This window comes from Geotrypetes seraphini, chromosome 10, assembly GCF_902459505.1.
Source record: "Geotrypetes seraphini chromosome 10, aGeoSer1.1, whole genome shotgun sequence".
Lineage (NCBI taxonomy): Eukaryota > Metazoa > Chordata > Amphibia > Gymnophiona > Dermophiidae > Geotrypetes > Geotrypetes seraphini.
The window spans coordinates 52282654-52296770 of NC_047093.1; the positions used below are offsets into that span (position 1 = coordinate 52282654).

At 41.1% G+C, this 14117-nt stretch overlaps 1 protein-coding gene across 2 annotated transcripts in view; it reads left to right on the forward strand.

The window, feature by feature from the left end:
* NCS1 (neuronal calcium sensor 1) overlaps positions 1-14117 on the forward strand; it is a 78169-nt gene that overhangs the window by 17905 nt on the left and 46147 nt on the right. For both annotated transcript variants that reach the window (XM_033961352.1, XM_033961351.1), the window contains exon 2: positions 13159-13183. In XM_033961352.1, the coding sequence (XP_033817243.1) occupies positions 13159-13183 (25 nt within the window). The remainder of the gene's footprint in view (positions 1-13158; positions 13184-14117) is intronic.

Sequence of the window (14117 nt, forward strand, 5' to 3'; positions counted from 1 at the left end):
GGATGTAAGTGTAGAGACCTCCATTATCAAAAGTACCGAGGGACTGCAGAGGAAACATCAGCTGAAAAACCAGCTCATACCATTAGGTATAATAAAGAAGCTTGCTCTTCTTCTAAGCCTTTCCTGGAAGAATCAACAAACTACTGTATTTAGTATTTTTTTTTTTTTCACTCAGAGAATAGTTAAGCTCTGGAATGCATTGCCAGAGGTTGTGGTAAGATTGGATAGTGTAGCTGGTTTTAAGAAAGGCTTGGACAAGTTTCTGGAGGAAAAGTCTATAGTCTGTTATTGAGAAAGACATGGGGGAAGCTACTGCTTGCCCTGTATCGGTAGCATGGAATATTGCTACTCCTTGGGTTTTGGCCAGGTACTAGTGACCTGGATTGGCCACCGTGACAATGAGCTACTGGGTTTGATGGACCATTGGGTTGACCCAGTAAGGTTATTCTTATGTTTTAGTCACACAGAAGGACTAAGGCCAACTGCATGTGTTGCAGCAGGACTTGTTTACCCACAAATACTCTAGCTGAGATTTTTTTCAGGCACCTTTTCTGACTTCATGTTGTGGGACCTTTGGTAAGGATATCCCAGAGGTTCCTTTACATCTTGGTTATAATAGATAAAGCCACTCGGTTCCCCTGGGCTATTCCATTGAGACACACAGCCGCTAGAGTGATTGCCTCTGAGCTAGTTACGGTAAACTCTTTTGAGAAATCGGTTTCCTCAAAGAAATCTTAACAGATCAGGGATTTGTGTTGACACTGTAAGTAGCATACTCTGCCATAATGTGATTTGTTATTTCAATATCTTTACCCCTAGAATTCTCCATGTTTGGCTTATTTTTGCTGTACACTACCTTGAGTGAATTTCTTCCAAAAAGGAGGTAAATAAAAATAATCACACATGCATTGAATGTCTGCAATGTACATACATGCTGTCATCACATACTCCTATACTGAGAGAGTTTGTGCATGTCACACAGCAGCCATTAAATATATCTGTACTGTATACACATACATCCATATATGGTGGTCTGACATTGCCAGCACATCCTCCAGCATGCAGCTGACTCACTTAGGGAGACTTCTGGAACCCAGGACACATAATCCATTACTTCTTATCTAATCCAGGTCTTGGAGTGGGCCCCTGAGCTCAGTTTGGATGGGTTGTCAGCTTAACTAGTCCAGAGTGGGCTTCTGTAACAGCACACAGAGATCAGGTAGTTTGTGTTGTCAGCTGGCGCCCTGCTTACTTTGAGCAAAGTGGAGTAGACCGAGGGATTCTGCGTTTCTATTTCAATTTGTGAGGGAAAAAAAATCCCTTGACACCTGCATATTTATGAAATAAAAATTTGTGGATTCTCCCTGTCCCACACTCCATTTTTTCTTCTTTTTAAACCCCCACTACAGACGTGGTGGTTGGGCTTAAGTAACTTGCTGGTTGTGATGATTGCGGAGTTGTCTTCTTGTAGGAGCACATCTTTCTTTACTGATCTATGACTTGGGGATGCCACAGAAGTTTCAGCCATCTCCTTTCCTTCCTGTGTGCCTGCTGAGCTACAGCAGGCATGAGCCATGGTGGTGGGGGGGGGGGGGGGCAGACCTGCAAATTCATGCATTGAACAGACATGTGCACTTGGTGGCCATACCAGCAGAAAGCACTGGAGCCTTGTTTCATCAGTCCAGCAGCAAATAGGGTAAAGTCTGCACAAGTCATTGTGGTGGATGGATGCCCTTATGTGTTACTGCAAGTGTCTTTATGCCTTGCCCTTGGTAAAGATGCTTAAGTGTTTCCCTCTTGATAGAGATCAGAGAAATCTTATGTTTGAAGAAGGCAGCTTGATTCCTCTATAGCAGTGGTGTAGCTAGATAGCAATTTTGGGTGGGCATTCAATTTTCTCTCTGCCCCACTCTCCTCCACTCTCTACCCTTCCCCATTCTATATCCCCAGCAGCCCCCCCCCCCCTCCATGCAAAATATAAATACCTGAGCTGGTGGGGACCCTCAAGCTCCACCAACTGAAGACCCCCTCCAGCGGCCGGAACTCTTTCCAAACTCAGCATCCATCAGCAGTGTCCCAGAGCTGACGTTGGCCCTCTGCATATGCTCAGTTTTTGTACATGCAGGCGTCTGCCCATCTGGACCCACCTGTTACTGTGCCACTGCTCTGTAGATATAGTGTGACCCAGCAGGAAATAAATGCTGGCCCTTCCTGGACAAAGACACAGCACAGAAGGCCGGATTCTATAAACAGTGACCTAATTGTGGATGCCTAGCAATGCCTAAAATCTGCACGCAACCCAAATTGTTTCAATTAGCTTAAATGGCACGATAATTGATCATGCTATTGAAGTTAATTGATACTTTAAAAAAAATAATAATCACTATAAGAGTCCCACACAGAACTCAGAGTGGCGCCTAGCGATGCCTACGTTTATTTATTTATTTAAAACGTTTATATCCCGCATATCCAAAAAATCTATTCAGGTTGCAAAAAACCACACATAGGCAAAACATAAAACCCTAACATTCAAAACTAGCTTAACACACATAAACATCCTAAAAACAGTCAGTCAGTTTACATAACCCTATAACTTAAATTAAAAGAAAAAAAACCTAATCTGCAATATACTGTATACAAATTTTGTTACTTTATCTTTATTGAGTTTAAATTTTTATGATAACAATCATAATGAAATAAAACAGTATCCATCATACAGCAAATCATATAAGACAATATAAGAAAAATTAAACATTCTTTCTACTGTTAATTAGTCCACAATCATTGAGGGAGGAGTATCAAAGATTGGAAACTATTTAATCCAGCGGTCTCAAACACGCGGCCCACGGGCCGTATGTGGCTCTCCAGGTTTTATTTGCGGCCCGCAGTCTGGAGGTGATCATTGTCTTCCTTTTGGAGCAGCAGCCGGCTCGTTCGTTCAAAGCCGCGGGTTGACGGCTCCTTGCGCTATCCACTCCTGCATCGGAAGCCTCTCTGATGTCACAACATCAGAGAGGCTTCAGACGCAGGCACAGATCTCGCAAGGAGCTGCCACACGCGGCTTTGAACGAACGAGCCGGCCAGACACACTGCTGCTCCAGTGGCGTACCAAGGGGGGGGGGGTGGTCCACTGTTCTCTTCCCTGCAGGGCCGACCAACTCTCGCAGCCTGACGTCAATTCTGACGTCGAGAGGACGTTCTGGCTAGCCAATCACTGCCTGGCTGCCCGGAACGTACTTTCCGATGTTAGAATTGACGTCGAGCAGCGAGAGTTGGTCGGCCTGGTGCAGAAGAGAAGCAGGGAGATCTCTGCCTGTTCCCGATAGTGGCAGCGGCAGCAGCCTATTCCGCGGCGGCGGTGGCATGGGGGAGGGCAGGAAAGAAGGAAGAAAGAAAGAAAGAAGGTGGGGTGGGGACAGGGAGCCAGACAAAAAAGCAAAAAATGGGGCACGGAGGAAGGAAGAAAGAAGGAGGGAGGACAGGGAACCAGAAACAAAGTAAAAAATGGTGCATGGAATCAGAGAAAGACAGCAGAGAAAGAAAGAAAAAGTTTGGGGAGGGAATGAGGTCTGGAGGAGAGGAAGCATACAGGAGGCTGAAAGAAGGGAAGAAGTATTGGATGCACAGTCAGAAGAATAAAGTGCAACCAGAGATTGATGAAATTACCAAACAAAGGTAGGAAAATGATTTTATTTTCAATTTAGTGATTGAAATGTGCCAGTTTTGAGAAAGAAAAGATATTGAACTTTAAATGTGAGTGCTGCAGAAAAAATAGAGTACTTGGAGGGCCGCAGAAAAAATAGTTAATGTCTTATTAAAGAAATGACAATTTTGCATGAGGTAAAACTCTTTATAGTTTATATATCTTTCCTTTTAACTGTTAAAGGATAGTTTTATAAACTATAAAGAGTTTTACCTCATGCAAAATTGTCATTTCTTTAATAAGACATTAACTATTTTTTCTGCGGCCCTCCAAGTACCTACAAATCCAAAATGTGGCCCCACAAAGGGTTTGAGTTTGAGACCACTGATTTAATCCAACATCCAAAAATGTTGCAATATATTACAAATTTGTTCTTCACATATTAGATTTAAATACAGAACTAATAATTATTCCCATTGCAAATTTTGAAATGCATTCTGAAAAAGGTAAGCCTTCAAACACTTTCGAAAATGTAAAAAAAGAAGAGATCTGGCGAACAGTAGGTATGGTTAGGGGCGGAGAATAGGCATGGTTGACTTGTGTGTCGCTAGGTGTCCGAGTTAGGCCCAGTAAAACCTGGCCTAATGTACCAGCGCTTACCTCCATGGCACCTAAAATGCCTAAGTCCACTTAGGCCACACTAGGTGTGATTTTATAAGCGACACATAGCGGTTTATTGACAATTGCGCGGAGCGGTGCTTATTTTTTTTTTTTCACACTGTTTATTTATTCAATTTTCTATACTGTTCTTCTAGGGGAGCTCAGAACAGTTTATATGAATTTATTCAGGTACTCAAGCAATTTTCCCTGTCTGTCCCGGTGGGCTCACAATCTATCTAATGTACCTGGGGCAGTGCAGGGTTTGAACCCACAACCTCAGGGAGCTGAGGCTGTAGCTCTAACCATTGCACCACACTCTCCTTAGGTGCTGTTTATAGAATCTGGCCCAATGTTTCTGCATATGTCCTGCATGAGCACAGTATGAGGACCCCTTCAGGATCACATAGAAGGAAGTCTTAGCAGAGGTGCTCTGTCCATAAGGGGGTATGCTTATACTGCAATCTTCCCTGCCATCTTCCTAGAAACTGTGCGACTGTTATGGTTCTGAACCTTTCTTTGGAACAGGTGAACGTGTAATCGTTCTGACGCCCTCCATGTGCCTTTCCATAGGCGGTGTGAGAGTGCTGCAGTCTTGTCATCCTCTTGCAGTCTCTCTCGCTCTCTCTCAGGAGGGTGGGAGAGCGCTGCAGTCCTAGGTTCTTTCTGCAGTCTCTTTCACAGGTGTGTAATTAGGCAGGAACTGTACTGAATACTCGTATTCAAACTGGTTTGGCCTTGAATAGTACACTGAATATATTAGTCATATTTGTCCAAATAATAGTCTGAAACCCAATATGAATAATAAATACACTATTCAAGTTTTACATAAGATTCTCTGGTATTTATGTTGGGCTAATATGAATTTCTGTTTATACTTTATCACTTCCAGTTAGATTTTTGTGTTGTGTAGCAAATGTTCATATGTCAGTTCTAATATCTTGTATAATTTGGCTATTTTAAGTGTCATAATTTATAGAAGAGTGGGTAAATATTACGGTACTTAAAATGAATAAACAAAGTCCCGCATGGAAGTACTTTACAGTCATGGATGATGATTCAAGATGCATCATGTGCAAGACATCAATTTCTCGTAGCATAAGCGAGTCATAAAACTTGACAACCTCTGCTTTAAATAATAATTGGTTTTTTTCTGACTTTTTTTTTATATTCTTTATTCATTTTTAAGATTACATTAAGTGTTACATATATTCAATCACATTAACAATAAATATATCACTTACAAACTATCATTTGCACATTACTTAAAATCTTATCACTCCCCATTCCCTCCCTCCCTAGCATATAATCCAGTATAATATAAATATGTACGGTATTAATAAAATATCCCCACCCTACCCAATTAATACTAATAAAATTAAGGGAAACAAACTCAGCTACTCCGTACAATATTTTGTTAATGGTTTCCATACATCCTGAAATTTCTTGAAATAACCCTTTTGTAATGCCATAAATCTTTCCATTTTATAGATATGGATTTAAATAATAATTGAAAGCGTAAACATATCAAGAAATATAGAAGCACGCTGGTGAAATGTGAGTTGCTGCCAGTTCAAAGTGCAAATAAGAAACTGGAAAGTCAACCAAACTTAAATGAATTTATGTTAAAAAAAAAAAAAGCAATGGGACATACTCGCAGTTGACTCAGAGGTCCGGAGAGTGCAAGAGGCAATCAATTGAAATGATATCCATTGATGTTCACACTTTCTCCATTGTTGAAGATATTAGCTTTAAAAAAAAGCTGACATCCATTCTAGAGCTTAGATACAGAATGTCAACATGAAAATATTTTTCAGAAAAGATTATCCTTTCAGTGTATGAACGGATTAAAGTTAATGTGCAAGATGCCATTAATAGACCTCAAAGAATTTCCCTCGCTGCTGATTCATGGACTTCTTGAAACACCACTGAATCCTTTGTAAGTCTTGCCACCCACTGGATCAGTGATGATTTCCACCAACAGTTTGCTATTTTACATTGTATTTTAATGGAAGTTAGAGAATGACATGGTGACAAAATTCATCACCGTTCCCGTCCCCGTGGATAACCGCGGGAAATAATCCCATGTCATTTTCTAGTGTCTATTTCAACCTCGGTCCTTCTACACCAGCATTCTTCAAAGCAAAGCTTGCGGGTCAGTGGTTGTGGCCATTCATACTCTGATTCTTATGTGAGCCAAGGATAATGAAGCCATTGTGACATCACTGATGTGATTGGCTCTTAGGCACTGGTGGAATGAGGCATTATGATATCACAATATCTGCTCTGGATACCAGAGACTGTCATTCTGTAGTGTCTATTTCAACCTCAGTCCTTCTATACCAGCATTCTTCAAAGCAAAGCTTGAGGGTCAGTGGCTGAGCTCATTCATACTCTGATTCTTATGTGAGCCAAGGATAATGAAGCCATTGTGACATCACTGATGTGATTGGCTCTTAGGCACTGGTGGAATGAGGCATTATGACATCACAATATCTGCTCTGGATACCAGAGACTGTCATTCTGTAGTGCCTATCTCAACTTCAATCCTTCTACACCAGCATTCTTCAGAGCAAAGCTTGTGGGTCAGTGGTTGTGGCTATTCATACTCTGATTCTTCCCTCTCTCCTTAAAGAATGACATGAAGATGGTTTCCCGCGGTTATCCGTGGGTTCGGGAACGGTGATGAATTTTTTCACCGTGTCATTCTCTAATGGAAGTTACACAGGAGGTCACCCAGACAAAGCTCTCTCAGAAATGCTGGCAAATTGAAAAGTCAAGTTCATTGTCTCATGAGATAATGGGGCCAACATAGCAAAAGTCCCGAGGCTTCAGTGGTACATGACATGAGTTGCTTTGCTCCGACACTTTATTCTCCAAAGCTTTCATAACAATATTGATTAACATATCAAGAATATTAGTTGTACATTTTAAACATTCTTCCGGCACCACATCTTGCTACCTGTTGTTCCATGTGAACTGGGTCTGCATCATCATTTGTTTATTTAGTGATTCATTTATTTAGCCCGTCCTCCCAAAGGAGCCCAGAACAGGTTGCAAGATTACATTCACAGTATCAGTAAGACAAACTTTGGTGGGAAAAACAAACTTGGTGTACATAGAAGTATAAATTTCAGCTTTTACAGTATAGTCATAACATACAGATTTGGAGATATAGACAGTGGACATAGGGTGTTTTAAAAATTGCAGCATTTTCCGAGAAGGCGTGCTTATGGTGGTTTAAATTATATCATTTTCCGTATGGACATAGCCTAACATAAGGTAAAACAGGTTTGTAAGTTTGTGCGTCATTGAAGTATGGTGGGTTTTTGGTCAACGTTGTTGGCCAACGTGTAACATGCTACATGCAGAACATTTGTAAGTGCAAAAGAGAGCTATGCTGCTTTTCATTTTGGAAGTGGGTAATATTAAGGGACTTAATGTTCAGCAATGGATTTTGATGAACAATTTGATATTTCTTTTAGAGCTTTTTGACTTCTTTACCTCAATAGCGTGTCTGATGATGTGGAATAAAATCTTAGAGTGATTTTTACATCTTTTCAAAGATACATTTCATACATTGCCACATACACCGACCTAATGTTTAAATTATAAGATCATCGCGCTCTAAGAACTCAGCACTGTTGAAAACAAAGGCCAATCCCAAGTATGTGGAAACGGATGCCATGACCTTTTCATGTGCAGGAGTAAAACTGTGGCATGGCCTTGTTGGTCAAATTTGGAAATGTGGGGATAGGAGTTCATTCAGGAAATTGCTGAAAACGCAATTGTTCGTTGATGCATTTCTTTGAGCATTTGACCTGTTGCAAAGACTGGGGGCTCCTTTTACGAAGGCACGTTTGCGGGATTAACGTGCGTGACTTTTCATCACGCGCTAACCCTCGCGCTAGCCGAAAAACTACCGTCTGCTCAAGAGGAGGCGGTAGCAGCTAGCGCGGCCGGCAGTTTAGCGCACGGTATTACGTGCGTTAAACCGCTAACGCACCCTTGTAAAAGGAGCCCTGAATCTTTCTGCTTTTGTTTTTATCTGTTCTAACCTGTTTCAATATTTTATGTATGTAACTATTGTAAAACATTTTGGAATAAAGCGGTATGGAAAATTTAAAATAAATAAATAATAAATAGATAACAGATGAATTAAAACAGACTGAGGTGAAAATGGGATTCTTTTTAAATGCACATTAACTTGTGGAATATTCACATGATTCATTCCAGTCTTCAGATGATCGGGATTTAAGGGCTCCTTTTACTAATCCGCATTAGGGCTTTAACGCGCAGACAAATCATAGGTTGCATACGCAGGGGTTTCATCAGCCGTAAGCCGGAAGTCATTATGCCATTGTATAGATCCATGGTGAGGCCCCACCTGGAATACTGTGTACAATTCTGGAGGCCGCATTCTCGCAAGGATGTGCTGAGACTGGAGTCGGTCCAGAGAATGACCACCCGGATGGTCTCGGGACTCAAGGATCTCCCGTACGAAGAACGGCTGGATAAATTACAGCTATACTCGCTCGAGGAGTGCAGAGAGAGGGGCGACATGATCGAGACATTCAAGTATCTCACGGGCCGCATCGAGGTGGAAGAAGATATCTTCCGTCCAGCGGCAACAAGGGGGCATCCGTGGAAAATTAGGGGCAGGAAACTGCATGGGGAGACCAGGAAATTCTTTTTCACTGAAAGGGTGGTTGATCGCTGGAATGGTCTTCCACTTCAGGTTATTGAGGCCAGCAGCGTGCCTGATTTTAAGGCCAAATGGGACAAACACATGGGATCTATTCTCAGAGAAAGGTAGGGGAGGGTCTTTGGGGTGGGCAGACTGGATGGGCCATGGCCCTTATCTGCCGTCTATTTCTATGTTTCTAATAGCATGTGCTAAATTGCTGCGCACGCTAGACCTTAATGCCAGCTTTGAGCTGGCATTAGTTCTAGCCATGTAGGGTGGGTTTAGCACACGCTAAAATGCTGCCTGTGCTAAAAAACGCTAATGCAGCTTAGTAAAAGGAGCCCTACGTGAAACTACAGAACCTCCCCAAAAAAGAAAACATTGGGGACAGTCTTTCAAATCCATTTGATTTTTGTGCAGCATGGGATTCTTCTCATCCTCAAGTGCACTGTGAAGGACAATTCAGCTACTTAAGACCTGGAAACTGAAATTAAGAAATCCCTCTTACTAGAGCTATGTTTATCAAGAACTGAAGACCCAGTTCTTTGGTGGAACCAATGGGGTTGAGAGGGGGAGGGGTTCTCTTTGTTTCACACAAAAGGTTTGTGTATTTCTGTTACTGTATATGTATTTCTAGAACTGTACTGAATACTTGTATTCAAACTGAATAGTACACTGAATATATTATTCATATTTGGCTGAATAATAGTCTGAAACTCAATATGAATAATAAATACACTATACATGTTTTCCATAATTACAGTGTTTGCTTCTTGACATGGTTATATAAATAAATAATTTTTTAAATTTATAACATTTTATTGAAGAAATCAGTAAATATGCAATAATATAATACAATAAAATAGTCATTACATTAAAATTCATCATATTAATTTCCATCAAATGTCTTTCATTTCTTCAAAATATATTTCCAAATTACCCATTGCATCTCTCAATACCCTCCCCCTATTTCCTACCCCCCTTCCTTTTCCCTATTCACCTCTCCCCCCCATCCTCCCTTCCCTACCCCCCTAAATTATGTGTAAACCTTTTATTAAAGAAATAAAATAACCCAAAAATTAACCCCCCCCCAACCTAATGAACGTTGACAAAAATAAAGAATAATAAAAATAAAGAACTGGAATTTTAAATAAATAATCATATCTTCAATGTAAATCATTAAGAATTAAACTTCTTGCCGTAGTTGAAAGATTCTGAATATATGGATCCCAAATTTCCATAAACATACAAATTTTTCTAGCCGAACGCCTAACTTCCCAAGTCTCAAATAACAATAGACGATGAAACTGGTTCTTCCAATGCCAAAAACTAGGTGCTTCTTTTGATAACCAAAATTGCATAATACATTAGCTTGGAATTTAGGAAGTTGGTTGATTGGGCGGAGAACTTTTCAGCACCCCCTGTAAAGCCTTTCTGGTCATTCCTTCCATAGGTGTGCCAAGTAAAAGGCTGTTTAGTATAATCAGGACAACTTTTTCTGAAAAGAGAACTCCAAGTTTCAAGTTTATTTCATATTTGATAAAATCACTTTTTTCAAAGATTACAAAGCGTTGAACAATAATTTTTTTTAATATATCTTTATTAATTTTTCAGTCTAAACACTGCATAAAGGAATATATACAAATAATTTGAAAAACAGCACTTACATCCATCAATAAATACATGAGAAACCATTTTTTCCCTCCTCCCTCCCATCCACCCTATTTCCAATGTTTATTCCTTATTCATGCTAAAGCCACTGCTACTTGGTTTCTTGGTTGGCTGTCCAGGTCCTTGCTTGCCCCCATGTTATCGGCTAAGCTGATAATTTTAGTGGAATCATTTAAATATCTTAGAGTACAGTTAGATTTTCACTTTCTTATAATAAACAAGTAGCAGCAGTAAGAAGATCCTGTTTTATTTACCTTCAGCATTTTGGGCTGTCTCAATCAGCTCATCTGATAACATCCCTTATTTATCTTCTCTGGCTGTTCCTTATGTTCTAGCTTGGGCATTAAGGACAGCTTAAGAAGGTTTTTTGTGACTCCCATCTGTTATCTGTGCTTGCCTGGAATTCACATGCCTTATGTTCTCTCTTTTATAGCTGTATCCCTTTGGAATTCACTGCCTTCCTTTTTTTTGTGATGATCATTCTTACCTGAAATTTTGGGAACAATTGAAAACTTATCTTTTCACAGGCTTTTGGTCCAGTGCTGGGAGTGGCAGGGAGCTGATAATTACAGGGATGTGCGCTGAAATACTGCTGCTCACATTGCTTTCCTTGATAATCCCTCCCCCTACATTCTGTATCCTATAGTTGGTGTGACTGCTTGCCTTTCCTTTATTAAATTGGCATTCCTTTCTTTTCTCATATTAATTTTTGAGGGGATGGGTAGAACTGGGCGGGCCTGGGGGGTGGATCTAGGGGTCCGGCGTAAAGTAAAATCTGGTACCCCTATTCCAGAGGATTCCAGTCAGCATAAACTCATTGAACTTGTAACTTATAATATTACCAGGCTGGACTCTGTGATTCCTTGAACAAGTTTCTTTAATATCAAACTTAAAAGAAATAAATAAACATACAGTTCAGTTGTTCTGAAGGATTTATTCTTCCACAGAATCTACACTCAACAAACACCTCCTAAAGTTAGGCCAAGTTGGGAATGTATATCACACACTTTGTGAATTGGTAATACTGTGCTCCAGCGTCTCTCACTAAGCTGTATTTTGGCTAACAAATTCAAAGGTGTAACTAGGTGTAACTATGTCCCTGTGCTAGCTAAGATGGAGTCTGCTAACAGATTGCATAAGAGAAAACACGCAAGAAGGGGGGGGGGGGGGTTCAGCCCACCGGGCGAACAGCAGTGCACTCTGGGAGCTTATCCTAAAGAAATACACTCTATTTACATATCTGAAAGCAAGCACTCTGTTCACATGAATATGGGGACATAACCCCCAGTATATGCCTTGACCAGTGGCATACCAAGGGCAGGGCGGGGTGGGGAGACAGACTGCCCTGGGTGCACACCCTAGGGGGGTGAATAGCTGGCCGGGTCTAGAACCTCCCACCCTACTCTGCCAAGGGACCTGCACCTCAGGGAGGTGAATAAAGAGACAGTTTTTTTGCAGTACGTCTGTGTCTGTTTTGTTTTTATGTAGCCCTAATTATTTTAACAATGTACGCCGCCTAGAAAAATGATAAGCGGATTATCAAATTTTAAAGGGAAACTTGGGATGCTTCAGGTTGTGTTTGCACAGGTCCAGAGCCAACCCTTGCTTGTGTTATTACAGGCAAATATAACTTTTTAAACATATAACTAGAAGTTATGTGGATTTTCAAAGTGGCATTTATATGTGTATGTATGTGTCTCACTAGAAATATGATAAATGTATATATTTGGGGAGTAATTTAATGTTCTTTTCATGTAGGGTTACCAGATGTCCGGGAAAACCCAGATGTGTTCTCTTTTTAGAGGACTGTCTGGGCTCCCAAACGGACTTTCCAAAACCTGGCATTTGTCTGGGTTTTGGAAAGCCCTGATGAGCTCTGGCCGCATCTGGAGGGTTTCTGAGCATGTGCGGATGATGTCACACATATCTGCGCATGTTCCAGGCCCTCCAGACGTGGCTGGACCTCGTCTGGAAGAAGAGAGGAAGCTTTGTGGGGGTGGGACTGAGGGCTGACTGGAGCGGGGCTGGGGTGGGGCTGGAGGCAGAACAGGGCGGGGTCAAGTGTCCAGGGTTTCCTGCAGAAAAATATGGTAACCATATTTTCACATATTTTCATAAAATTAATCCAGTGGTTACATGTTCTTAGAACAAAGTAGAGTCAGAATATAGGTGCAGAGTCCAAAGTACACATGTTCTTTATAAAATATGTGCAGTTGCACAATTTTCTCATATTAATTTTTGAGGGGATGGGTCTAGGGGTCCCAAACTTGTGTAGATGTCCACAGGTTCACTCTAGTCATGATTTCTGCCAGTGTACCCTTAGGTACCCAATGTCTTTATAAAGTAAGCTTGAAACAGGCACCTGCTTTGCTTTCACTCATAGATGACCCCCATTACTATTAAATGGCAGCCATCTCACTGCATATCATGATGCCATGGAGGAAAAATTAAGCTGCTTTCTCTGTTATAGATAGTAACTTCTTTTGTTCTTGTCTTGCAGTTACAGAGAAGGAGGTGCAGCAATGGTAAGTAATGAATCTCTTCCATTTCTTAGGAAGTCTTGCAGGGTTTATTAGTTTTGCAGGTGATAGTACAGCCTTGTGAACGTCTCTGTGTCTACCAGTTATGACTTGGGTACATCTTATGTAGAGTGACCATTAGAGAATGTTAGAGAAAAACCTGTTTGCTGGACTCTTCACCATTTGGCCATGTTTATATTTTTTGCTAGAACTTTGTAATCTGCCCTGAAATTAGAATGCAATTATGCGGTAGCTGACTTTGGTGTGAGGGGAGTCATAGTGCATCATGACATCACAAGGACACTCTGAGTGATGTAGTCAAAGACAATGGCCCCCACCTACCTCGGCTTTAGAAAATTACTCAAAACTCACCTATTCTATGGACAGGACCCTTAATGCCCCTCTTCAATGAACCGAAACCTCCTCCTACCCCCCTCTACTGTACTACCCCAACCTATTCCCCCCATGACCTACTCTTTCCTACTCCTTCTAACCTCAACTACTTCGTTGCTTGCAGCTTTGATCAATTGGTGTGAACCTCTTGTAACTCTGATTAACAGATGTGAACCGCCTAGAACTCCCTGGGTATGGCGGTATACAAAAATAAAGTTATTATTATTATTATGAAACAGTCCCTAGTAAAAGCTAATGTGGTAGAGTTATATCTGAGCCACCTACGAAGTCTCATTTGCATTGGGCATCTACATGCCAAATGAGACATCCAGGTCAGGGCTTTGCATGTGTAAGCATTGGTAACTACACATCTGTGGCTGTTGTTTACCTTTGCAGCAGCTTGCTGCCACCCTGGCTGACTACCTTGTGCGTGGATCCTCAAACCAGTACTTGAGACACACGCAGCCAGTGAGATATTCAGAATATTCACAATGACTGTGCATGAGAAAGGTTTGCATGTTCTGTCTCTGTTGTGTTTAAATCGCTC